This window comes from Mustela erminea, chromosome 4 (genome assembly GCF_009829155.1).
Source record: "Mustela erminea isolate mMusErm1 chromosome 4, mMusErm1.Pri, whole genome shotgun sequence".
Lineage (NCBI taxonomy): Eukaryota > Metazoa > Chordata > Mammalia > Carnivora > Mustelidae > Mustela > Mustela erminea.
In genome coordinates, this window is record NC_045617.1 from 128,425,440 (window position 1) to 128,452,780 (window position 27,341).

The 27,341-nt window shown below is 41.3% G+C and overlaps 2 protein-coding genes across 6 annotated transcripts in view; one reads left to right on the plus strand and one right to left on the minus strand.

Annotated features, from left to right (window-relative positions):
- The window catches only part of C4H6orf201 (chromosome 4 C6orf201 homolog), a 29,825-nt gene extending 11,226 nt beyond the window's left edge, over window positions 1-18,599 (plus strand). The window contains exons 3-6 of one of the 4 annotated variants that reach the window (XR_004285189.1): window positions 2,897-3,119; window positions 8,133-8,218; window positions 8,825-9,667; window positions 18,413-18,599. Coding sequence is in view for 2 of the 4 variants with exons in the window: in XM_032340999.1 (XP_032196890.1) it covers window positions 2,897-3,221 (325 nt within the window). In the remaining 2 variants the exon portion in view is untranslated. Of the gene's footprint in view, window positions 1-2,896; window positions 3,222-8,132; window positions 8,219-8,824; window positions 10,136-18,412 lie in introns of those variants that run through there. The other 3 variants (XR_004285188.1, XM_032341000.1, XM_032340999.1) reach the window with 3 other exon arrangements.
- ECI2 (enoyl-CoA delta isomerase 2) lies at window positions 358-24,451 on the minus strand. Of its 2 annotated transcripts, none has more exons than XM_032340997.1 (10): window positions 24,347-24,451; window positions 21,254-21,407; window positions 19,062-19,160; window positions 18,646-18,834; window positions 16,664-16,733; window positions 11,347-11,449; window positions 10,184-10,304; window positions 6,342-6,431; window positions 4,393-4,536; window positions 358-3,482 (listed from the first exon to the last, which is right to left on the minus strand). In XM_032340997.1, the coding sequence occupies exons 1-10, from the start codon at window positions 24,400-24,402 to the stop codon at window positions 3,327-3,329; spliced, it is 1,182 nt and encodes a 393-aa protein (XP_032196888.1). In that variant the 5' UTR covers window positions 24,403-24,451; the 3' UTR covers window positions 358-3,326. The 2 variants fall into 2 exon arrangements, with proteins under 2 accessions (XP_032196888.1, XP_032196889.1); XM_032340998.1 differs by having other exon boundaries at window positions 21,254-21,498; window positions 24,347-24,422.
- Between the last annotated feature and the right edge of the window lie 2,890 nt (window positions 24,452-27,341).

Consider the following 27,341-nt stretch of genomic DNA (forward strand, 5'->3'; position numbering starts at 1 on the left):
TGTATTAACCCCTTTACTATCATGTCTTTATCTCTTATAAGTTTTTTAGACTCCTTTGTCTGATATTAGTATAACCATCCCTATTATCCTTTGCTTACTATTTGTAAGGAATATTTTTTTCATCCTTTCATTTCTGAACCGTGCACATCCTTAAATCTAAAGTGAGACTTAGGGCACCTGGGTTACTCAATGGGTTAAACCTCTGCTTCAGCTCAGGTCATGGTCTCAGGGTTCTGGGATTGAGCCTGCTCACTTCCACCCCCGCTGCCTGCCGCTTTTCCTACTTGTGATCTGTCTGTCAAATAAAATCTTTAAAAAAAATTAAAAAAAAAAAGTGAGACTCTTATAGGCAGTATATTAACTGAATCCTGACTGGTTTTATTATCAATTCTATCAGTCTGTGGTTTTTGGAGAGTTCAATCCATTTACATTTGAAGTTAATTATTCATAGGGAAGCACTTACTTTTGCCATGTTGTTTTCTGTATGTTTTACATAGTTCCCTCATTCCCTGCATTACTGCTTCCCCTTGTGTTTAGTTAATTTATTATACTGACACATTTTAATTCTCTTTTCATTTCTGTGTACCTTCTATGGGTATTTGTGTGCGGGGGTGGGGGGTTACCATGGGCATTACATAATAACATCCTAAAGTTATAACAATCTGTATTACAGATTATTAACTGTATCTCATATGTAGTTGTAACAATCTATAACAATGTACCTTTAATTATTACCAACTGAACTCAATTGCTGCTCCACCCCTCCACTTAATGTTATTTGTTACATATTACTTTTATACGTTGCATATCCATTGATATAAATAAATTACATCTTATGCATTTGTCTTCTAAATCCTATAGAAAAAGTAGATTTGCAAACCAAAATTATAAAAATGCTATTTTTATATTTGTGCATGTATTTACCTTCACTGGAGAACTTTATATATTTATGTGGCTTTGAGTTACTATCCTTTCATTTCAACTTGGACGTCATTTAGTATTTCTGGTGGGGGCAGATGTAGTGGTAATGAACATCCCGTTTTCGTGCAGGAATGTCTTAAATTTCTTCCTTATCTTTGAAGATGTACAGTTTGCCAGATGTAGGTTATCTCACTATTTTAAATATGTCATCCTAACTGCCTTCTGAACCATGAGGTTTCTGGTGAGAAATCTAATGATCTTTTTTGAGATCACTTTATGTGATGAGTTGCTTTTCTCTTGCTGCTTTCAAGATCCCCTCTGTCTTGGACAGATCTGATTATAACATGTCTCACTGTAGGTCTCTTTGTGTGGATCCTACTTAAAGTTCATTGTACTTCTTGGATTAGTATATTCACATCTTTCCTCAAATTTAGCCATTCTTTTTTTTTTTTTAGCCATCTTTTTTTCAAATAACCACCCTGGCCCTTTCTCTCCTCCTTGTCCACCTCACTCCTTCTCTGCCTAAGACTCCCATTGTGTGTACATTGGTTGGCTTGGTGGAGTTGGTCCCATAAGCCTTTTAGACTCTATCCACTTTTCTTCATTCTTTCTTCTTTTAGCTCCTTGAACTTGATCATTTCAAACAACTTCTCTTTAAGTTTGCTGATTTTTCTTCTACTTTTTGAGTTTGATGTTGAACCCCCTCTCGTGAATTCTTCCATTCAGTAATTATAATTTCCAGCCCAGGATTTGTTTGGTTTAAAAAAATAATAATGTGCACCTCCTTTGTCAATACTTGTATTTTCTTCACGTGCTGCTTTCCCGATGTCCTTTAGTTCTTTGTCCATGGTTGCCTTTAGCTCTTTTGAGGTATTCGACATTTGTTTTGAAGTCCTTATCTAGTAAATCTGATCACTTTTTTTGGGGGGGGGGAATATTTCCAGAATTTTCCCTCCTTCTAGTGGATTGTTTTTGTTTCTTTGCACACCTTATAATCCTTTGTTGAAAATTGGGCATTTTTGCAAAAACAAGTTCCTCTTCCACTGATGGGTAGACCTTCTCTCATGAGTGGGCCTGTGAGTCTTCAGCTTAGCCCAGGTCTTCTCAGGTATTTTCTGGGCATGCTTCCTGTCTAGGCCTGTATGTTTGTTTGTTTTAGGTTTTTTTGTTTGTTTTTAATTTTTCCTCGGCTGCTTTCAATGTCTAGAGTCTCCAGCTTCTTGTCAGGGCCTTAAGAGCTCTATATGATTCCTTTGCTGTGATTTCCCTCCCCACATTGGAGGGTATGCAGTCAGCTGTACCTTTCATGTTTCATTGCATGCCACTGCTTCTTGGGGTTCTTGACTCCCATCCAGACTACGCCAACCTTTTCCTCCTGAACTGTGAGCCAGGCAAGACAGCAAACAGTCCCTCAGGCAGCCCCCACACAGCCCAGAAGGTTGCAAACAAAGTTCTATCTGTTCCTTCCATCCCAAGGCAGGGAGCTAGGAATTAGGTGCATTTCTTCCAACCACACCATGCAGGGTAGCGGGTGGGGCAAGGGCAAGACAGACCACCACACAGTGTCCTACAATTTTCAATGTATATTTTCTTTGTTGGACATTCACTGGTTTGCTGTAGATGTTTGGCTTCTGTAGAAATGAGGGTATTTAGGAGAGCAAAATATTTCATGCCAGTTTGGCAGTCACTGGAATTACGCCCTCGTCCTTCTCAATAGATCTGGCACTAATCAAAACAGGACGTTACAAGGATGGTTAAGGGAGTTTGTACGTATGCCTTTCATAATATACCACATTGGACAAGAACTATGTCATACATAATTACATAATAGCTGATCCAGATCACTGCTTTTATTTCCAGTGAAATAGCCCCATCTTCCCTTCTTGCCTTTTTATTAAGTTATGGGGAAAAACATGGAACTAAGATTGTAATTTCTTTTCTAATACTACTACTGCTCCATTTGTTCCCTTGCTAGGTGGTTGAAGAAGAACATGCAACCCACGGAAGACCTTCAGTCAGTGATCCAGAGGCTGTTGGTGTTTGGGCCAATTACGTCCGTCACCCTCTGTGGTCGGCAAAGCGCTATCGTGGTGTTCAAAGACATGACTTCAGCTTGCAATGCTGTGAATGCTTTTCAAAGCAGGACCCCAGGCACCATGTTTCAGTGCTCCTGGCAACACAGATTCATGTCAAAAGATGTAAGACTCCCTATGACCCAAATCTTACATAAATTCTTAAAGCTTCTGGTACATAACTCATTTGTCATCAGGGCTCTAGTGAACTATGATAATCATAAATGATATGTTAGCGCAGAGAAAAGGCACAGTTTATTAGTTCAAGTATTGAAAATCAGAAATGACAGCACATCCCTTCCTTTGAAACGCATAACACTGCTGTAACAGGCATCACAGCTTGGCTTTTTGGGAGAAGAAGTTCATGATGGCATTCATGCACTCGCTTGACAGCCATCTTTCCTGGAGGATGCTGCTTTCTTTGGCGTTAACAGCGTGCAGCTTTTCTTTCTCCTGACTTCTGATGATCTGCTTTGAAATACGCAAGGCCTGAAAACACAAAACCAACAGTAAGGCTAAGGGGCATTCTAGAGGGAGTGGAGTTTATTCTAGAATGCTGAATTGTGTTTCTCCATGGCTCACGGAATCCTGTCCTGCCTTCAGATGTATGTGTAACATAGGACAGTGCTTCTCGAACTGTAATGTGTGTGCGAACCGTCTTGGTAGATGTGGGAGAGGACTTGGGATCACACATTTCTAAAAAGCCTCAGAGAGACACTAAAGCTTCTGATTCCAGGACCACATTTTCAGCAGAATGAATATAAGAGCAGTCAGTCACGAGTCATCACATATAAAAACCAAAGTGCTACACAGGAAGAATCTCCTAAAAGTCAACCTGATAAGGCTTCGCTACTGGATTCAAGAAGAAAAGTGCTCGGCAAATACCGCCCATCCTCCTCCTCAAAGTTATCTCCAGAAAGAACTGTCCCTCTGCCTTCATACGTATCATCGCACTAAAATGCCTCCTTGAGAAGTTTTTTTTTTTTAAAAATCAGCATTTCTAACATCATTATGGTTATTTTTAATCTCAAATTTTGATGTGCTTAAAGCCAACCAAGGTATATCTTGTTTTTTAAAATGCTTATTCTCGGGGACGCCTGGGTGGCTCAGTTGGTTAAGCGGCTGCCTTCGGCTCAGGTCATGATCCCAGCGTCCTGGGATCGAGTCCCACATCGGGCTCCTTGCTCGGCAGGGAGCCTGCTTCTCCCTCTGCCTCTAGCCTGCCACTCTGTCTGCCTGTGCTTGCGCTCTGTATCTCTCTCTCTCTCTATAACAAATAAATAAAAATCTTTAAAAAAAAAAATAAAAAAAAATAAAATGCTTATTCTCTTAAGGCAAATAAACTATTTCCATGGTTTCTACTAGGATTAAAAACGAAAAACCGAAAGACAACACTAACATTCTGGGGGAGCTTTGAATATGCTTTCAGCCTGGTCCAAACTTCTTTCTGAAAGGTGCTATCAGGAAAAACTTCAGTAACAAGTCCTTGAGCACAGGCTTCTCCAGCAGTTAACTTTTTCCCAAAAATGAGCATCTCTGCTGCCTGAAACAAAAGCAAGATTAAGACATTAACTTAATGAAACACAGGTCAGTTAACCTCAGAACTAACCCCTGAACTAAACCACGTTGAGGAGATAGATGGCAGTTCCTTTATTGTCTTTTGAGGCTGCCAGTATTTCTTAAGGGGGAAACTGAAGACCTAGATAGGCAATGCTTAACAAACTGTGCTGAGAGCATCTCAGGCTCTCTGGAAGGTTTGCGAATATTTTTGCTTCTGTATGTCTGTGCTGAGAAGGCAAGATCAGGGAGCCCAGGGCAGAAAGGACCTGAAGTAGATGCTGATCCTTTAACCCACACAGCTAGAATTTTCCGTTTTATATACTACAAACAATTATAAAAGAAAAAAGAACTTTAAAAAGAAAAAAAAAAAAGAAAAGAAAATCCAGGTCACAGTGAATGCCAACCAAACTTGAGACACCCAAACTTTCAAACTTCCCTTCCTTGGAATCTCTACGCAGTGGTCCAACTCTGACATTTTTCTTTACCTGCACAGGTACTATGAATTAGTTCACCTGACCAAAGAAAAGGGAAGAAGGACTAATACTCGGTTTCTAACAAAACAGAGGTCACCAAGCGGATATCCTCTGTATTTCCAGTAGTGCTTTCGGAAAAATATTATTTCATAGTCAAATGCCCAAAGCCTTGGAGTTGGCTCTGCACAACTTTTCAAAGTTAAAATCTGTCATGAAGACTCAGGACATGTGATGGAATAATGAGCTTTAGAAAACTATATATTTGCAGCGAAAACCCGGCAGTTAATGAAAACAGGCTCCATTCCAACCCCACCCCATTCGGAGCTCCAAGAATTGGCTAAGCCTTCCCTATCCTTGGCTCTTTGCTGTTGGGTCTCATCATGCACAGAGCCTGGAACCTGGGCGTCCAGAGACACGGGGACAGACCTGCACAGCCACGGAACCCTTCTGGAAGCCTGAACACATAGCTAAACCTACTGATGTGGAGGCTGCTATGACTGGGAGCAGCTCTGGAAGGCGTAAACCCCCATGAGGACAGCTTCCAGGGGACGCTGCTCATCTACACAGATATCAAGTGTGACCCCAAGCTGGCACAGCCCTGGTCCTCTAATGACTTGATGCCACACAGCAGTGGAGGACGAGGCACTGGGCACCCAGGGGCAAAAGCAGATCCTAGTCCTGGGAGTTGGGGAGAGTTTCTAATTTTCCCTCATATCAGACATTTCCCATAGCTTATTTGCTCTTCTATATTTGAAACTTTTAGAGTTGAGGAGCAAATAACTCACTTTTCTTCTGTCTAGATTATCAAGAGAAAGAAAAGAGTATAGAATTACTTTTTGAACAGAGGTTACTTTTTTTTTTTTTTTTTAAGATTTTATTTATTTATTTGACAGAGAGAAATCACAAGTAGGCAGAGAGGCAGACAGAGAGAGAGAGAGGAAGGGAAGCAGGCTCCCCGCTGAGCAGAGAGCCCGATGTGGGACTCGATCCCAGGACCCTGAGATCATGACCTGAGCCGAAGGCAGCGGCTTAACCCACTGAGCCACCCAGGTGTCCCGAACAGAGGTTACTTTTTAAAAAAGATTTATTTATTTATTTGAGAGAGAGAGAGTGTAAGTGGGGGTAGGGCACAGGGAGAGAGAGAATCCTCAAGCAGATGCCTGCTGAGCACGGAACCTGACACGGTACCTGATCCCAGGACCCTGAGATCGTGACCCGAGCCGAAATCAAGAGTCAGATGCTTAACCAACTGAACCACCCAGGCGCCCTCAGAGGTTACTTATTACAACTTATTTTGAAGGTTTCCAAGAGTTACCTTGGCTGGGCCCATTATCTTCGGAAAAGTGTAAGAGGAACAACCTTCTGGAGTTTGGCCAAGGTGACTAAAAGGAGTGTGAAATGTTGCCTATTTGGAGAAAAAAGAAAAGAAAGACAATTATTTTTTCATGTGATTTTTAAAAATCACTATTTGTATATATCCTCACGATACTAAATTGAGGAAGTTCTGTTTAAAGTAGGGTTGCTGTGGTATTATCGAACACAAAGTTCACTCTTAGATACGCAGCTTGGTGAGTTTTAAGAAAGGTACATGGTGACGTAGCCACCACCATGTCAAGATGTAGAATTCTCTCCATCACTCCAAAGGGCATCTTGTGTCCTCTGGAGTCAATCCATTCCTGACACCCTCACACCACCACTGCATCTGTTTTCTGTCCCTTGTTTTGCCTTCTCTAGAATTTAATATAAATGGAATCATACATTCTGTAGCCATTGGTTCTTAGCATAAGACTTTTTGGGAGTCACCACGCTACTGTACGGGTGGCTCGTTCCTTGTCATTTCGGAGTAGAATTCCATTGTATGGACACCGCGGTTCCTGTATCCACTCACCAGCTGAAGCCACTGGTGTTACTTCCAGTATTTTGGCTATGATGAATAAGACTGTTAATGAAAACTTGTACACAGGTCTCTGCATGAACATGTTTTCAGTTCTCTTGGGTAAATACATAGGGGTGGAACTGCTGGGATGTGTGGTAAACTGTGGTCTAAGACCAACAAAAGAATTTCCAGCGTGGTGTACCATGTATCACTCCCCCAGCAGTGAATGATTCCAGTTGCTCCACATCCTTGCTAAACCTCTTTGCCCATTATTTTTAAGTTAATAAGTTATCTTTCTTAGTGACTTGTGGTTCTTTACATATTCTGATTGTAATAGGTTCTTCATAGCATCTTTTCATATGTTTTAAGGAGCCATTTATATTTTACTTTTTGTGAGCTATGTATCCCTGTCCATTGCCCATTTTCACATCAAGTTGTTGATCACTTTATAAAATGTATTTTTAAAAAATATATTACAGAGATTAGTTTGATAGTATCACCTGGAAAATAGTTTCCTCAGTCTGTCATTTGTCTTGATTTTACCTCAGAGAGGTTTTATTGAATTGCTTTAAACACAAGAATCTATTTAATTGCTTTAAATACGAGAATCTATTTCAATACTGGTTATTTAGACCATAGAGTCATCTTTAGTTTTTGTTTTAAAGTAGATTGCAAGCCCAGCATGGAGCCCAGTGAGGGGCCTGAACTCGTAACCCTGAGATTAAGACCAAAGCTGAGATCAAGAGTTGGATAATTAGCTGACTGAGCTACCCAGGCCCCCCTTGTTTTTCTTTTTTTAAAGATTTATTCACCTATTTTTTGGAGGGGAGGGGCAGAGGGAGAGAGACTCTCAAGCAGACTCCCTGTGAGCGCGGAGTCTGACACAGGGATGGATCTCATGACCCCAAGATCGTAACCTAAGTTGAAACCAAGAGTCAGAAACTCAACTGACTGCACCACCTAGATGCCCCCTGCCCCCTTTTTTTAATTTAAGAAATATTTTTGTGTATTTCTTGATGAATGAGAAGTCCTTATGAAAGGAAATCAATTTATAATTGGCAATATGTATGCAGAACATTTCGACTTCATATCCCATAATCAGATATGGCTCTCTTTCTTAATGAATATTGTTAGAAGACATAAATATATAATATATGCAGCATATAAGTAAAAATGAAAATATCAAATAAAAAGTTACTAACGTCACTTATCACTCCCTCCCCCCAAAAGCAAGCTTATTCAAGAAGATGTACTGAGAAGTCACAGCCTAAGGAGTATAAGAGGAAAGTGAAAGAAAACGTCAACCGCAGCTAAAGGGCTACAAACAGGTATGTGCAGAACTGACCGTAAGCAGCATTTAGCTTCTTTTCACAAATAGAGCAGTAAATGTAATTAAGGGTCAGGCTCTGGCATCTGACTGGTGACTCTAGAAGCTTCTTAGCCTCTTCGTGCCACAGTAGACGCCTTTGTAAAATGGAGACGAAGTACCTATCTCATAGGGTGCTGTGTGCATAAGTGAGTACGCATCATGTGCATCAACAGAGGGCCCAGGACGTCGTGGGCATTCAAATACTATTTTTATGATTTCTACCCTTTTATTACCTCATAGGGGAAATGTATGATTTGCCAACAAAGAAGCTAATGGGCATTGTTAACTCTTGCCTCTTGCTCATAATAAAGAATACTCTGGTTTTAAGAGTGTTAAACCCACATTTAATACGGTATTTGTTTAAGAAGCCAATAATGGTAAATCCTATAAAATGCATTCCTCTCCATAGGTTCTTTATTCTGTGTCTCTGATTTTAAATTGAACCTTCTTTTAATTCAGTTGGTCAGCAGTGATCACTATTTGTCAAATATTTTACTCTGGGCCAAATGTTTTAGCACTGAAAGTATCTACATATGTTTTCTTTCTATTTCAGTTCCATTTTGTATCATAGGACCACAGTCCTAGATAACTTGAAAAGATGATGGATGTGACAGTCATTTTAAATTCTGAGGAAGAATCTGGAGAATATTTAAACAGGATGATGTATCTACCTTCTAAGTACTGAAGAATGAGATCCTTAAGTTCAGGTCAGGACCTCCTGACCTCACCCCTGGACAAGACCAGGTGATCAATCAGTTCTCTAACATATATGCTGTGACCACAGCCTATTGATTTCTGCCTTTCAGCAAAATCTTCTACCTATGAAGGTTAGGCAGCCTGGCACCTAGATTCTCAGTTGTTATTTTCATGGGACAATTATTAAAAACAATTAGGTCTGACAAGATGCCCAATCCAATCAAACTGAAACCAGTGGGGTGGGGGGGGGGGAGATGAATTCAAGAGATAAAGATCTTAAAATATGGTCATGTCTATCAGAGAAAACACCTTCAGACAAAACTAGGCATCTCTTCAGTGGTAAAAACCAAATGTTTCCCATAAGGTTGTAGAGCAGGAAACTGTACCTCTGCATAAACAAAAAGTACTCTAAGAATCGATAACCCTAAAAGTGGTTATTAGTTCTACAGTAAAAGCTCTAAGATACATGGTCATCACATCTTTGTTTATAATGACAGAATGGGAGAGAGCCTAGGGTTCCGCAGTCAGGGACTGGTTATATCTAAGTGGTAAGCTAAGAAGTGATTTTTAACTTAGCCCTTCGTGCTTTTCCAGATTTTTCAAAATTTTATCTTCTACTATGATATACGTTAATACTATAGTTAGAACAGAAATTAAAATCAATGCAATTCAGTGGTGAACACAACACTAAACCGTTTAGGTAAGTAACTTGAGCTTTCATTTACTTATCTGCAAAGAAGGGAGTGAGGGTAGATAGTCCTTTAAAACCCCTTCTTATTCAAAAATTCTACTATTCTAAAATTCTAAACCCCAGAATTTGTTTACAAGGAAAAAGGTATCAAATTATCCACTTGCGAAACATGCAAAAATACTGTCTCCCCCTGATCCCACCAATAGCCAGCTTTCAAGATCTCCTATTTTAAATTAATTGGAAAATCAAAAGTTGAGGAACTGTTACATAATCTGATTAGAATATAGAACCAAAATAGTTGGAACAGTGTTCACAACAATACTGGTGTTTAGGAAAACCAAAGTTAGTAATGAAGGATATATAAAACAATTCAAATTAAACTAAGAGTAATTCTTTGGGAAAAAGCACAATTTAGTCCATTCTACTATATCATGTAATACATCTACTAATAGCCAACAATAAAAGAGAATTCAGAGGACCTCATTTTTACTCCATGACTTTCTATGTTGCTGGGAGCTCGCTCACCCTGTCGGTCGCGTACACAAGATCAAATAGCCCGAGAACGGTGACGGAGATTCCCACAGCTGGACCATTGACCACAGCAACCAGAGGCTTAGGAAAATCTATGAAAGAGCCTACAAAATTCCTACAGAAATGGAAACACAAATCATTGTTAAATGAGCTGGAGGGGATTATGCTAAGTGAAATAAGTCGAGCAACGAAAGACAATTATCCTATGGTTTCACTCATATGTGGAACATAAGGAATAGAACAGAGGACCATAGAGGAAGGGAGGGAAAACTGAATGGGAAGAAATCAGAGAGGGAGACAAACCACGAGGGACTCTGGACCCTGGGAACCAACTGAGAGTTACAGAAGGGAGGGGGTGGGAGGTTGAGGTAACCAGGTGATGGGTACTAAGGAGGGCACGTGTGGTGATGAGCACTGGGTGTTATACGCAACTAATGAATTGTTAAACACTACATCAAAAACTTAATGATGTACTATATGCTGGCTAACTGAACACAGTAATGATAATAAACAATGTCCCAACGCAGCAGGACTGAAGTACAGTAAGGAAGATAGCATGAGTCTGAAATGAACTCTGGCCAGCCTGGACACCCATCTAGATGGCATTTGATGGAAACTCATAGACTGAGTCCTCTATGCTTGACCTTGGTTCAGCCTCAGCCAGGTCAGGGCTATAGGTCAGCTGCAGACTTGGATATCGGGATGGCTGGCTGAGCGTATGTTGCAGTATTATACCTTATGGGAATCAGGAACCCGGTAGGGACACATGAGTTAAGAAGAGAGGCCTTCATGTCCTCTGTGCTGAGGACTTCACATGTCCCATTACCAGCAATCATGGCAATCATGCATTTTTCTAGCTGGATGAGAATTTGCTAAATCTCCCTGCTTCACTATGAGAGAACTTTTTTTTACAACTGTAGTTAACTTTTATGCTTTCTAATTGAACCTCACGTAGAGCAGCAGGATGAATGGGAAACAGCAGTTAAAGTGGTAAAATAAGTGCCCACTACTGATAGAGGCGGTCTGGAGAAATGCGCTTGTCCAAGTCGCATTAATGACACTGACACAAAGAAGCATTTATCTTACTTCTGCTGGCCTAAATGCCACTTTGATGAATATGAACAAGTCCGCTGGGATCAGACAAATATCACTCTTACCTCAGTAAAATGGCACTATTTTTAGCTTTCGCCTCTACTCCTTCAGGAGGAATATTAGTGAAATTACTCAGGTCATTTCCACTAGAGTAATAATCTCCATTTCCTGTAAATGAAATCAACAGATTCACCATTCATTCATTCTGTAATTACTGAGTATCTGCCATGTGCTGGGTTCTACAGCAAGCACTGCAAATACACTTGTGAACCAGCCATGGCTCTTGCCCTAATTTACAGACAGGTGAGTAAGCTGGACATTGATCTAGAAACATACAAACAAATGTAGATAATACAACTCTTGATACAATGGGAAAATACTCAATGATGATATGAGAGAGTCTAACAGAGGATCTGTTTTAACCTGAAGGTTTAAGGAGGGGTGTTTCTAAGGAAGGAAAAACTGAACTGAGATCTGAAGGACAGGCAAGGTTGGCTAGAAGGAGGAGGGTAGGAAGAATTCATGCAGAGGGAACAGCATGTGCAAAGGTCCTGTGAAAAGGGCTAATTCTGGCCACTGTACCAGAGTAGAAAAAGCCAGAGGGGAAGCTGGTGTAGGAGGAGGACGGGCAGCATGGACCATTCGGGGCTTTGCTGCTCCATTAAGACTTTTTGACACCACTGAAGGTGTTCTGTGATAAAGCATAATTTACAGACAAGAACACCAATTTTAAACATTCAGTTCAGTGATTTTTAATGATGGCAAATACCTGCACAATCACCATCTGAAACAAGAGTTAAGACCTTTCTACCTTCCCAGAAAGTTCCCTTAAGCTCCTTCCCAGCCATCCCACCCCACCCTGCCCTGACGCAACCACTTTCTGACTTCAATCACTGGAGAATACTTTTGCCTATTTTAGAAATTTTATAAGAGGAATTCTATATGGACTCTTGCGTCTGTGTTCTCTTTGCTGAACTGTGTCTTAAAGATTCACCTATGTTCTCGAATCAGTTCTCCATTCCTTTATATTGCTGAGTAGTAGTTCACCGTATGTCCAGTCAACACTTTGTTCATTCATCTGTTGGTGGACATGAGTTGTTTTTGGCTCCTGTGAACTAGATTACAAATCATTCAGTGGATGCCTGTTCAATTTAGCTGAACTAATTGCTTAGGAGTGGACTGATAGGTCACTGAGCTGGCAGAGGTTTTATTCCATAAAAAGCTGCCAGTTTCTGAAGCAATCTCATCTTAGAAATGTGGAGAGGTCCCAGTTGCTCGGAATAATCACCAACATTTCATGTCTGTCTATCTTTTAGATTTTAGTCATTCTACTGGGTGAAATATCTCACTGATTTTAATTTCCATTTCTCTGAAGGCTAATGATGTTGAGCACCTTTTCATGTATTTATTGGCAATCTGTGTTATCTTCTTTTATGAGGTGTCCAAGTCCTTTATCTCATTTTTAAATCTGGTTGTTAATTGTTTTTTTTTAAAGATTTTATTTATCTACTTGACAGAGAGAGATCACAAGTGAGCAGAGAGACAGGCAGAGAGAGAGAGAGGAGGAAGCAGGCTCCCCGCTGAGCAGAAAGCCCGAAGCAGGGCTCGATCCCAGGACCCTGAGATCATGACCTGAGCTGAAGGCAGAGGCTTAACCCACTGAGCCACCCAGGCGCCCCGGTCGTTAATTGTTAATTTTTAACGAGTTCTTTATATATTCTGGGTAATAATCCTTACTCCAATTTATGTAGAGCAAACAGTCCCCTACCCCAGCCTGTAGTACCTGTATTTTCATTTTCTTACTATTGTCTTTGATAAGCAGATATTTTAAATTCTGATGAAGACCAAGTTGTACATAGTTTCTTTTATGGCTAATGCTTTCTGCATCCTGTCCAAGAAATCTCTGCTGTAGTCAAGGTCACAAAGAGATTGCTTTCTTCTAGAAGCTTTATGTTTCTGGGTTTTATGCTTACATAACTTTTAAACTAGATTTTGTATAGGGTGTAAGATGGGGTTGAAGTTCATTTTTCCCCATATGGGTATTTAGTTGCTCTGGCATCATTTGTCAAAAGATTTTTCTCTTTCTACTGAATTGTCTTGGTACCACTGAAGTTTTAACTGGGGGAGGAATAAGATCTTTATGTGGAAGAAGATTCTATGGGATCTGTGAGACTGGACAAGGCACGGGAGAGAGGAGGACAAAAGAGAATCATAAGGATGAGATAGGGACTGTTTCAGTTCAGACAAGAGTCCCTGGTAGCTTGGACTAGTGCAGAGGACAGAGAGCGACGGGCTACTGATGAAAGGAAATGGGATTAGACTGGTCGGAGGAGGTGAGAGAGGGACAAGGTCAATCATGAATGTCTGTGCAATGAATGGTCTACATAACAGGGCCAATGTGGAGCCACCCACTGTGATCTGGAACACTGAGAAAGCTCCAGAGAGAAAGACGTGGGGGGCGACACCTATGAGGAAATGCCAGGTGGAAATACTGGACGGGAGCCCTGGTGAGTATCTTGACCCAAGAGATACCAAGGGGGGAAGCACCAGCATATGGACTTTTGTTGGAGAGAGGGACTCCCGCAGAGTCCGGGGAGAATAAGAGAAGAGAAGAGTGCCTAGAACTAAGCTTTCAGGAACCCTCCCTTCTGATGACCACACAGAGGATGAACCTGCAAAGGAGATGAGAGACAGCAGACTGGAGGGCAGACCTAGGGAAGCCTAGGGAAGACAGAGGTTTAAGAAGGGGGAGAAGACAGAGGAAGGCTGAAAAATGGCCCTGGATTTAATGATACAAAGGTCAGAGTGGGAATCTAAGCAAAAGGTAGCGACCACACTCGAATGCGCTCAAGGGCAAGTTTCAAAAGAAAAATTCAGAAGACGTATTTGTTTTGTAGTTGGGCTTCAGTTATACCTGGGGAACTGAGAAACAAAGAGCTAAATTATCGGCAGTATTTTTACATAATAAATTTGTTCTTTAGTCTTTTTCTTACATTACTATCAGGAGCAAATGGTGTCATAAATAATATTTTCAATAATTTTATGAGTAATAAAGCTTCTTTTCCAAACACATTGTTATGCTGGTCTCCAATGTATATATAAAAAATTAACAGCTGAATTTTTCTGTGGACACAAAACAGAAGTGACGGACGAGAGAAGGAAAAGAAAAATGCCTGGGAGAGTTCAGGAGGAAAGAAAGAAAATCACAACCACTAAAGAGTGATGGCATTAGAGGCCGTAAAAAGGACAGGCATCGCTCAAGATGCAATCAGAGTACAGGACTGAGAATAGTGAGCAAAGCAACAGAAGACAAGAGTTAAGAATTCAGAGACAACAAAAGATAAGAATCCCAGCAGATCAGACATTTCTTCTATAACTAGAATTTCTTTCAAAAAGAACAGATAACTGAAACAAAAACATTCAGAGATACTATCAAAGAAAACTTAAAAAAAGGCCTTACTAATGAGTTTTAACAGGATACATATGTTCTATGCAAAAGTGATAAAGAATGGGAAAGTACCCCCTGGTCTTCTAGGGGGAATAAAAAGATCTTATAAAAACAGAATTAATGGTAGCCTCAAACTTCTCCAGGGCAACATTCTATGCGAGAAGATAATGGAACACTACTTAACAGACCATATACTCAGAAGAGAGGTCTGAGGAGCACTGGAAAATGCGTGCTCCCTTCCTCGCCTCTCATAGGGGCTACCAAGAGACACTGTCCAAGGGGAGTCAGACGAGCTAGAGATATTGATGGGTACCACGCAACTGTAACAGCAATTACTAAAAGCCGGAAAAAAAACTTTCCAAACCATGAGAAGTAAAGCACACACCAAGTCCAATCCAGATCACGAAGTAAAAAATAACAGTCAAAGGAAACGTAAGTAATAAGTATATGTAAGATGCAGAACTAAAAACAGATTTGTCATATACATAAATCAAAACAGGTAAAGGGACCTTTACAAAAAAAAAATTAAATTCAGATTGGATCAAAGAGGGAAAAAAATTTAACAATGTGTTCTATGAGACGCAGACTGTAAAATGTAATTCAGAAAGACAGAAAGCTAAAAGGATGGGTAAAGGTTTGCCAGGCAAGTGCAAATAGTATCAAGGCAGGTGTTAAGGCATTAATATTTGACGAGGTTGATTTCAAGGCAGAAAGCCTTAAGTGAGGACAAAGACCATTTTATAATAAAGGATAACTATTCACAAGTCTTTTAGTGTCAATAAGATAAAAACTTGCTTTAAAGCAATTTTTCTGACATGAAGGAGAAAGTGAAAGAAACATAATAGCAATAAATGCCTTCGCTTTTTTCAGTCTGAGATTATTTAGAAGACAAAACCAGAAATGAGGGAATCTAACATAAATTAGAAAGGTCAGTCTAACTGGTATATTTTAAACTCTGTATCTTCAAAGAATGAACTTATTTTTGAATAGTTCCTGGATGATATAAAAAGTTAGCCATTTCCAGTTCTTTATTTTCAAGGTAGAGAGTTCAATATGGAGCTGTAGACACAAAGCTTAATAGATTTTTAAAAAGTAAATCTAGTGAGGCACCTGGGTGGCTCAGTCAGTTAAACGTCCAACTCTTTTTTTTTAAAAGATTTCATCCATTTATTTGACAGAGATCACAAGCAGTCAGAGAGGCAGGCAGAGAGAGATGAAGGGAAGCAGGCTCCCCGCCAAGCAGAGAGCCTGATGTGGGGCTCGATCCCAGGACCTGGGATCATGACCTGAGGCAGAGGCTTTAACCCACTGAGCCACCCTCGTGCCCCTAAGCGTCCCAACTCTTATTTCAGCTCAGGTCTCATGGTCATGAGATTAAGCCCTGTGTCAAGCTCTGTACTGGGTATGGAACCTGTTTAAGATTTGATGTTTCCCTCCTCCCCTGCCTATCCTTCCATTCCAAAATAAATAAATAGTAAATCTCATAAAACTGATCGTCTGATTATAATTAAGTGAAACCAGTTATCAGTTAACAGAAATGGAAAACCAAAAACCAACCAACAAAATAACAACAAAAAAGCCTTTCTGGAAATCTAAGAAATTAACATTATTATGTAATGCTTGGATCAAAGAGGAAATAGAAACCAAAAGCAGAGAGTATATGGAAAATAACTATAGTAAAAGCACTATTTATCAAAACTTAACTTTTCAGTGTTCTCACCTATAAAATAAGTAATCATAGGGCCTAACTTCACTGGGTTTGTTCCAAGAAAGCTTAGAAGAAATGAAAAACTTAAAAAAAATAATAATAACCTTTAAAAAATAGAATCTATCAGTACTGGAAAAGACCTCACAGCTATTTACTCAATTTCCTATCTGGTTGGAAATCCCCCAAAGTAAACTTAATTATTAAGAAATTCAAGAAAATGTCTTACCTGTTAAAACGGTTATGGTAGAGTCATCCTTGCTCGCGGCTTCAAGTGCAAGCATGATTTCTTGATACATCTATGTGAAAGGGGGAGACAAGAGAAAGAAAGGAACTCTGAAAATGACCACCGTTGTGTGGGATTCACTAAAAGTCCATCTGTAAGCCTGTCCTCTGCAAAGCGCCAACTGTGATGCACGTTGTATTTACATAACTAAAAAGGCGGCCCAATACGGCTGAAAGGATTTTCAATCCTTTTACAATTACTTGGTGTGTGTTACGTACCATGTGCTCTTGTGGACACTGGGGGATATATCCACCTTTCCCCGAAAGTGAATGAATAAGACCTAGTCTTTGAGCTTTTGCAATTAATAGAGAGGGGGAGCTCTAAACTGGGTGGGAAGTACATCATGGCAGACAGCCTGGAGGAAGCACTGATGTCTAGCATGGGTGGGATGGGAGGCAGCCAGGGGAAGATTTCCGAGAAGCAGTCTGTCAGCTGGGACCTCAAAACAGAGCGTGCATGTCCCAGGCAGTCTGTAAAGTGTTAAAGGCTGGGATTTCAAGAAATGTAATGGTAGCCAAAGACAACGGGTCCAATATTTTAAATTAGCAGCGTCTGTGAAAATCTTGGAGATGCTGTTGTTACAGTTTTTAATGCACTGGTGTCATTTCTACCTCAGATAAGACATCGGTGTGGGAGAGAATGATGAAGAGGGTTTGGTATTTTACGGATACACAGACACTGAAAAAAAATATGGACTTGACATAATAGACAAGTAAAGGTGAAGTTGTATTCCCTGAGGGAGGAAATGAGGAAATAACTCCATTATCATTATTATGGTTATGATGACACAGCATAACTGGGTAACTGGCCAGAGCTGGGATTATGACATGGATATATTAGGGTTTTAATTTAGGTTTTCCAGCTTATTAGTTATGGGAATTTGAGCACATTCCTACTTATCGTTAAATAGTAGTAGAAGTAGGACCCTTGTGGGAATTAAAGAAATCTCTGTGTGGAAAGTGCTGACACACACTAGGCACTCTGCAAAGAGCAGCCGCTATTATTATCACCACCATCATCACTATCATCACCACCATCACTACCATCTTCATCACCACCATCACCACCATCATCCCCATCATTCACCATCACCACCATCATCACCACCATCACCACCATCATCACCATCATCACCATCATCATCATGATCACACAGAAATGAGGCAATGGCAATGAAGTTTTGAGGATCAAATGTTTTACCAAGTCAATGGCACATATCCAACTTCATGAAATTCTTATTTAACACTATTTTAAGTGAGCAGACTCCTTCTGCTATAATATAGATGACAAACCCAATGAAAAGGATTATAGCCACGCAAATTTTACTTGCAGTTCAGCACCAAGCATCCAATTAATTACCTACATATTTTTCAAGGGGAAGGGGTAGAAGTGGTTATTTTTATTATCATTGTAGTTTGATAAAAGACTCAAAGATCAAAGGAGCTCTTGTGAGCCGCTCATCTGAAGCAGAGTTGGGTTATGCTATATTTAAAATGAAGGTCTTCTTTCCTTTCTCCCTCTGCTTGTATAAATAAAGGCCCATGCAACTTGAACAGTAGTCACAAGTCTAAATGAAAGGAGCAAAGTCTGGGGACAGTCTGTGTCAAACTTAGAGAACCTCTACACCTACTCTCTTATATCAATGTATGTTTCATTTCTATTAATTTAATTTATTTGTGCTTCTATCATTAGGAGAGTTGCAGTGCTTTTTTGGACACACAGAACCTACCCAAAGCCAACAAATTCTAAATAACAAATACCCAACTTGGTTGTATGAAGAAGTAGCCACCATTACTAATCTTCCTACACAAATCAAACAAGAGATCACAACAATAGCAATGATGCTGAAACATTCTAGTTGTTGAGTGAAACAGACAGAGGGAGGAAAGAAAAGTAGGACAAACTCCCAGGGCAAGTCACATTACCTGTTCGGTCAATGCATTCTTTTTGGCAGGCCGGTTCAACATGATCTTTGTGATGCCGTCTTCAGAGGTCATCACCACTGTTTCATATCCAGCTTGTTTCCTGTCAGCTTCAGGCTTCGCTTGGCTAGAGGAGTTAGACGAAGAACTCAAACCAGACACCAAATCCACATAGTTCTGCCTAGCAGTTTCCTGAGGAGAAGATGACAAATAACCTCAATCCTCAGTCAGTAAGTAAGCACTGTGAGAAACTTAACATGCTAAGAAACAGCACCTTGCAATGAAGAAGAGGGGTCTGATTCAACAGAATCCAACCAGATCTTGCAGGTTCTACCTACAATGGTTTAACAGTGAGAAGCACCCATCTTCCTCCGGGAATAGAGCAAGTAAAATAAAAGCAAAGTAGCAAGTAAATGTACCTTGGGCAGACTGCCAAGAGCATTCCATGCCTCCCATTTGGCCTTATTGATCAAGTCAAACACACCTGGTTTGGGTGTATTACAAGGTCCTTCAGTGGCCTGGGAAAAGGAGAGGGGCAATTATCAGTTACGTGTCCATGCAAATTAGAGTGTCAAATATTTAAGATTTAAAATGTACAACTAGCATGAATGCGCCTTCTCCTCCCAAACACTTTCAGAAGATACATAAATTCATCTTAACTTTCCCCTTGCACTGTCTTTGATGATGCTGCTAAAAAGATACAACAGAAAAAAGACCGGAGAGACAAAATGTGCCATCAGCTATCGGCCCCTAAAATAAGTAATAAATGCCTGAATATGAAAACAAAGTCAGACAAAAGGTTTGGCAAAGTACTTTTTAAAAACTCCTAATAGTTTTGTATCAATGATCCCATTTTTCACACACAGTCAAAATATTCAAGCAAACTATCTTCAAACATAACCAGCCAACAAACATTTGGAAACCATTCTGAAACCCACTCAAAGGCACAAAAATATTCCACAAATGCAGTGGTGGATTTCTGCGAACCGAACAGAGTTGAACCTGGGGTCGCAGAGATGGGAGAGTGCCAGAGCCACTGGTCCTATAGAAACTTAAATGAAGGCTACGCAAAGAGGAACCATAGAAAACAACTAAATTTTACTTGTTTGAGAGTAGGTGGACTGAATGTTTTGAGATGAATATCCCATGCCACTTACGTAGCCACCTGTAAAAACTTTAAATTCCACCATTAGCTGAAAGAGGAAAGAAGAAAGAGGCTTTGAGAAAACAAAGGCAGTGGAGGAGGCATAGATTTTCCAAAGACAAAGAGGCAAGGGTCACCTCCAAGAAGGAGGTATCTGGAGAGGGAGAGGCAACACGGTAGGCAAGCCCCACTCCCCGCACCCAGCCGGGAGTCAGGAAACAGTACTTCCCCCAGAACAGACGTGTGGTAACACACAGGGAGTACTGCCCACCAGGGAAGCTCACTTAAGCTCTGGCGGTCAGAGTTTTCATTTGGGGCTCCACGGCATAGGCATGGCTGATTACGTAGCCAGGAGCCCTCACTCTCAACTACTGTGAGACTCAGGCCGACAGAGACACTCCTTAGCAGGCCTGACCTTTCGAGGCTTAGGGATTACTTCCCAGAAGTTAAGCGCGAAGTCCTGGCCTCTTTCTGAGCAAAGTCAAATTCTAGGACACTAAGAGAGGCTCATACCGATCATGGGAAGAGGAACACAGATCACACACACGAGCCCCAAACCAGCTGACTTCCCGAGGTTGTCCTTAGATCACAACTTAAAAATTTTAGTTTGAAATTTTTGTTATACAAATTTTTTTTTTTAAGATTTTTTAATTTATTTGACAGATAGAAATCACAAGTAGATGGAGAGGCAGGCAGAGAGAGAGAAGGAAGCAGGCTCCCCGCTGAGCAGAGAGCCTGATGCGGGGCTCGATCCCAGGACCCTGAGATCATGACCTGAGCCGAAGGCAGCGGCTTAACCCACTGAGCCACCCAGGCGCCCCTGTTATACAAATTTTCAAACATATAGAAGAGTAGAGTATTATAACGAATTCCAAATACTCAACCTAACTCAATAACCATCAGTTTCTGGCCATAACTGTTTTGTCCATCCTTTTCTTTCTTTCCTTCCTCTTTCTTTCTTTCTCTGCTTCCTTCCTCCTTCCTTCTTTTTTCTTTTTCTTTCTTTCTTTCTTGCATTTTAGTGACTCTCAAAGTGCCATTCTATTTCAGCCCTACATAGTTAGTGTGCATTCCTCAAGAACATCAACATTTTCTTATATCACCATGGTGTCTTTAATAAGAACTCCTAGGTATCACCTAATACTCAGTCCCCAAATTTCCCCAGTGGTCTCAAAACAGTTTTTCAGTTGATTTTTTTGTAGTCAGAAGCCAAATTAGGTCTACACCTTCAGTGGCTATCTCTTTTAAGTCTCTCTGACTCCAGAGTGATCCTGGTGGGTTCCTTTTTGCTGTAACAGTACTGCAAAGACGAGTACACAAAAACTCCCATGTAGACACTCTTCAGAGGAAAGGAAGCAATACAAACCATAATACGAAAGCTGCGTTTCAGTAAAACACACGGCAGATCTATCTGAGTAGCCATCGGCTCAAAATGTCTCTAGGTTACGTCAGACATTAGGCATTTACCTGCTTATAGAGTGCATAGAGTTTGAGCTTCACTTCATTTCCTGGGTCCTCCTTCAACAGTTTCACCTGATTCATCGCATTCTCAAAATCCTTCTGACTGGCTCCCATTGCTGTTTTGCTCACGTGCAGCTGAAGTGCCGGGACCTTCAGGGAGCTGCAGACAGGCAGGCTGATTTCTAAGGGCTGCCAATCCGTATATACCAAAACGCTCTGTTTCTCCTGAAATATGTTCCCTGTACCTGACCCTGTACAACAAGATGGCTGCAAACGGTTAGTGGTGTAAGGATCATGGTTAGTGGCGTAAGGGCCCCGGGCAGGTCATCCCAAGATGGGCCCCTTGGGCATGAGCAGTATTTTGAGTTAAAAGCAAGCAGAGCCCAGCAGAAGCGGGAAAAGTTTTCTGACTCCCCACCTACTGCCCAAGTTTACCTTGGAAAGAAGAGCCTGTACCAGGAAGAGACCCATGAACAGAGATTCCTTTTTAGCTAAGACACTTATCTGTGTAATGGGACAATCTTTGTTTTCTCAAGGTCTCCTCTCACCTTCCTGCTAGCGGGCTTCCTCTGTATTGTATCCTCGGACTCCTAACCCTTCTCCTTAGCTCAGAATAGAAGCTTCAAAATATAAGTCATGTAAGCCTCATGCAGCCCGTCTTTGGAATTTCACGTTTATGTGGATTCCATGTGGGTATGAAACGAAATTTGATTTTCTCCCATTAATCTGTCTCTTGTCAACTGGATTCCTAATCCAGCTAGAAGGACCTTAAAGGGCAGAATAAATTTCTTCCTTCCCAATAGTGGTTTTCAAAATGATCCCTAAAAAAAGAAATAACAGAAGCTAACTGTAGCAATCTTAAAGGAAAAGGAAGCTACAATCCAGCACAGCAATTAGAGCAATTCTAATTAGATACTGATAAAAGCCAGAGGATTGTAAATGGCCATGTCAATTCTGCCACAGGCAAGAAAGTAAATGAAAGGCACTGTAAGATGGAAGTGAGCAGGAGACTGAGACTGAAGAGGTCAAGTGCACAGAATTTGGTCTTTTGTGTCCTAACAGCCAGAAATCCTGTCTGCCCTTGTTGCTCCTTTGATTACAGACCCATCACCCTCACTGATTAACAAAGTATAAATTATGAACAGGTCAATTCTTTCTGTTTAGCAAAATGTGTCCCAACCTATAGGTGGAAGTGATATTGGAAAGATGCTGGGGTTCAGAGCTGATGGCCAAGAAAGAATTCTTTAGACGTCTTTGGTGCAAAAAAAGGTGATTTTATTAAAGCCCAGGGACAGGACCGGGGGAGGGGGGGTGGGCAGAAAGAGCTGCACCAGGGTCATGAGGAGTGGCCCATCACACACTTCTTTTTTTTTCTTTTTTAGATTTTTTTTTTAAATAAACATATAATGTATTTCATCACACATTAAATAAACATATAATGTATTTCAGGTTGGAAAGGGGTTAGGGATAGCCTAAGTCTCTAGCAAATTTTGGAAGCAAGGTTTCAGGGACCTCCAAGGACCAACGTTAGGAAAAGGTCATTTATTACTGTCTAATGAAACCTTAGTCATGAGACCCTTCAGATGTGTATCTGTGGGTCATAAGCTTGGGGGATGATTGTCAAGACGTATCTTGGGGGGTAGAGATAAAGGACATTTCCAAAGGAATTCTTATATGTTAATGTGGACTTACAGGAGCCTGGGGGCTGGGTTTAGGATTGCTTTTTGCCCTTAGCAAAGTATTAACATTAAGGCAACTGAATTCCCAGAGGAATGTCACTTTGTCTATTTCAAGGACTCATCAATGGGCTGTTAAGTAGTAAGGAAATTTAATTTTTCTTTTGCTTTTGTTTCCCACATCATAAGGAGGAGAGACTGGGTTAAGATACAAAAAGTGTTCAGAAAGAGCTGTTGTGGGCATTCCAGACAAAGAGCCACTTCTTAGTAGGTGGGGGACTTATTTAGAGGAAATCTAACTGCTATGGAAGCTAGTCTATGAAGCTGTGCTGATAACGCTAATGACTCACCCTGAGAAGGTTAACCAGCGAGCTAGGATCAGAGCAGAAACAGCGCGCACAACCAGGCAGAGTGTTTAGTAGGCAGAGGAAGAGAAAATTTCGGTGCACAGTACTGAGGCCACAAGCAAAAAATTGATGTTCCCAATGAAGACCCTGGCATATAAAGTTAAAGTCAGTGGGATCCAGAAGGATTAAAATAATACAGTTTTAATAATGCCCACATCCAATGTATTACTTCCTCTGCAATAATACGACTTTCAGAGCATAAAGAACCCCTAGGTTCAAACTCTGAAATACTAGTAATTCAGTAAATTAGTAAATTTGCAATTCTAATTACTAACTGAAATTAGTAATTCAGTAAAGACTTCAATAATTTTTACATTAAATAACTGAATTAGTTTGTCTCCCAAAAGGGAAAAACTCTGCATCCTACGTCATGTATGTTAAGCTCCAAATAGAAAACGAAAGAACAAAATGTCTATCACAAAGCCTAAATGTGCAAGCTCTCACAAAATACGCACAAACTCACTTATTTGAAAGTAAAGTGAGCTTTAAAAAATTACGAAGCACTACCGTTTAATACATAAAATCGGGAAAATCATTTATAATCCCACCACACACATAGTTTGTGTCCCCCGCGGGTTAACGCCACAGAAGCGTTCCCCAGGAAGCAGTCTGACCCCACACGGAGGAGAACGGCCTGCGTTTCTACAGCATTCAGCAGAAAAGCCAAGCGTGCTGAGATGTTCTACGCCGTTTTAGCGAATTCGGTTGGCAACCTAGCAGCAGCCAGGGTGGAGGGCTGGGTGGCCCGCGGGGAGAGCTGAGCGCGAACGCCTGCGGAGAAGAGTGGCAGCTCAGGCCTCCCCGCGCGTGCACCGGGACCATCTCGCGCCCAGCCGAAGAGAGGGCGCGCGTTTAAGGACACCTGCCATCACTCCCTCCCTCCTTGGAAAAACCATAAAAGCACAGCCCTGCGGCTACCCGGACAAGATAAGAGACAGGGCAGCTCCCGCGCGCGGCGACCGCCTCGGCTCGCCGGGATCCCACGGGCGACCCTGGATCTCCGGCTCAGCACTTACCCCCCGACCGATGTCCGACACCAGCACCGAATCAGTCGACCGACTACCCAAGCCATGGCTACCCGGAAAGGTGGGGCGTGGGCGGAATTCTAGGGTGGCATCTAGAACCTGGATGGCCCGGAGGCAAAGGGGCGGGGAGTGGAGCGGGACCCGATAGGTCAGGATAGGGGGCGGGGTCGGACGGGGGCGGTTCCAGGGCCCGGGGTGAAGCCGCGACCCAGAGAGGGTGGGAAAGGGAGGGGGAGGCGAGGAGAAAGGGGAAGGAGGAGCAGGAGACGGAGCGGGTCGCGTCGCGGGGGATTAAGATGGGCTGTGTGGACGCGCGCCCCCTCTGGTGCGGGAACCGGAAAAACCGAGCTTGGAGGCGCGGGCTGTCCGAGCTCCTTGGGGTGCGTTCGGAAGAGCGAAGGTGTGTCATGGGGACACAGGAACTGCCAGCTCTGGGGCGATCGCTTCCCTGCGCACCTCGATGTCCCTTCAGCCCCAGGAAGGGGTTGTGCATTACGGGGGGAAAACAGTAAAGGTGTGTTTAAAACACACACACACGCGCGCGCGCACACACACACACACACACACCCCACCTAATTTACCGCTGCCGAAGATGAAAGGTTTACAGAGCCGGTGGAGCACCTGGGGATCAGAAATGGTCTGCCCAGTAGTTTAAAACCCGTCTATTCATGTCAATAACTGTGGATATTTTCGAGTTCGGACAAAGCATTCAAGAAAGTATTTTCTTTGGGAAAGAATCCTTAACAGTTGGGTCTTTGACTGTCACCTCCCCCAGTTCAAGAACAATAAAAATCACTGGTTTAAACTGGGCTGAAAAGAAAACCACAGGTGCAAAATAGAGTCACTTATGGTAAGGCTGCAGTGTTAGCAAACTAGTTTTAATACAAAAATAAATTTCAGTTTCATATCCATTCACCCCACCCATGTAAACCTTTAACCAGTCAACAGGAAATTTATGGATAAATGCCTTCAGTTCTCTTTGAAGGGTGACCTTGCCAAAAACCAATGCGTTCTTTGCTAATAATTTCCTCCCTCCTGCTTCTCCCTTTAAAAACATTTCCTTTTCTGCAACCCAACAGAGCTCTTTTCTATATGTTAGATGGCTTGCTACCTGATTCATGGGTCATTTAAAAACGTCAGTTAGCTCTTCAAATTTACTCAGTTTAAATTTTTGTGATTTACAGTGCTCAGGGTGCAATATCCAAGTAGGCCTGGGGCCAGTCAGATTTTGAAACTGACACTGGAATACTTATGGGCCAGGCTAACTGTAATTCTTTCCATAATCCTGTAGGAAAAATGGTGTTGTCCCATTTTGCTGTTGTGGAAACGGGGGTCAAGAAAGATTAATTAGGTGGCTTGCACAAAGACCAGAGACTGGAATTGGTCAGAACCCTGTTTCAACTCAGAGCTCAGAGTTGAAGTCCCTAGTAATTTTATTATTTCATGCTGATGGCCCGTTACTATTTGTGCCTCATCAGGCAGATCTGGGTAATAGTGCAGGTGAGGCAAGACGGAAGGCCAGGGTAGAACAATTTAGAATTATTCTAAAACTTAAGGTAGTACAACGTAGTGACTGGTAGGCTGAGCTGTCTCTCAAAGACCTCGGTCCTGTCCTGGGCTGAGTTAGGTGACCCTCAAAGGTGATGGAAATACACTAGTCAGAAATTGTAGAAATACTGGGCAATTCTCTGGACTCCAGAAGAGGAAACACCTCTCAAAGAAATATTAATATTTTTAAGAAGTCCCTTAATGCTGAGCATATTTGGGTTGGGAAACATTTCATAATACAGGTGAACTCTTCTCATGTTTATGTCTACTAGATTTCACACAGAAGAGTGGAGTTGGGAAATTAGCTATCTTTGCCAAAGTGTAACTTAAGCAAAGTAGAAGGAACATTTGTCCAAGATTCACTTAACTTGTTCATTAGGGAACCAACAGTTCAAAGTTCAAAAAACCAACAGTTCAAATTTCAAAAAAAAAAATTGAAAAGCAAGTTTATATAGTCTGTATGAGAAAAGAATGCTGGAATAGATTGCAAGGTTATATACAAAATTCGTTAATGTCTACAGAGCAATAAAACCATAAAATCTAGGGTGATTTTTTTTTTCCTATTAGACAAATTACTGGCATCTCTGCTGGTTGTATTTACTACACTACACTCGTAATTCTCCCCAACCTCCCCTCATGATTACATGTCTTGTGGTGGGTCACCTTGGTTTTCTGAAAAAATTCAAACTTCTTTGCCTGATCTAAAGGCCCTCAAGATTTGGACCTGGCCTCCCAGTCCAGTTTATTTCCCACCGACCCCACACTTGGAACTTCCATTGCAGATGAACTGGGAATGCCCTGTTTCTCTGAATCTTCATATCACCATCCTATCCAGGAAAGTTGCCTCTGACCCTCCACTGGGTATATTCTCTCCTTCTGAGGGCTTATAACGCCACTACTTCTCTTTCTCATAGCACCTGTGTGTCTGGTTAGTAATTTGTCTCGTTAGTCACCCAATGGCTCACACTAAGAAGAATTCCACATACATTAAACCCCAGATCCTGTTTTCTGACACGCTGCTTGCTACAACATAGTCTGTAAATTGTGTGTTGAATGATGGATGAGTTATTGAAAATGTCTCTCTAGGCCATGTTTTTCCACCTTTGATAATAAGTTGTGAGTAAATTTCAGTGTTTTTATTAAGTTGTCAGAAGGAATTAATATCAATGTTTTTGTGCTTTGAACTATTTCAGCAAGGAGAGGAAATTTGACTATTGCCAGGTTCCTGGAAATAGTCATGTTCCTAGAAAACATGGGATCAAGGAAACTATGGTATTATTTAAATCTCTAAATTTCTGTTAGGGGGGAGGCATAGAAATACATTTTCTTCAATTAGTCATTAAAGATCATTAGTCCACGTTCTGTGCTCCATATCATAACTATTTCTTGCTTGACTTCTGTGACATTGCTTGCGATCCGCTAAACCTCTATTAATGGT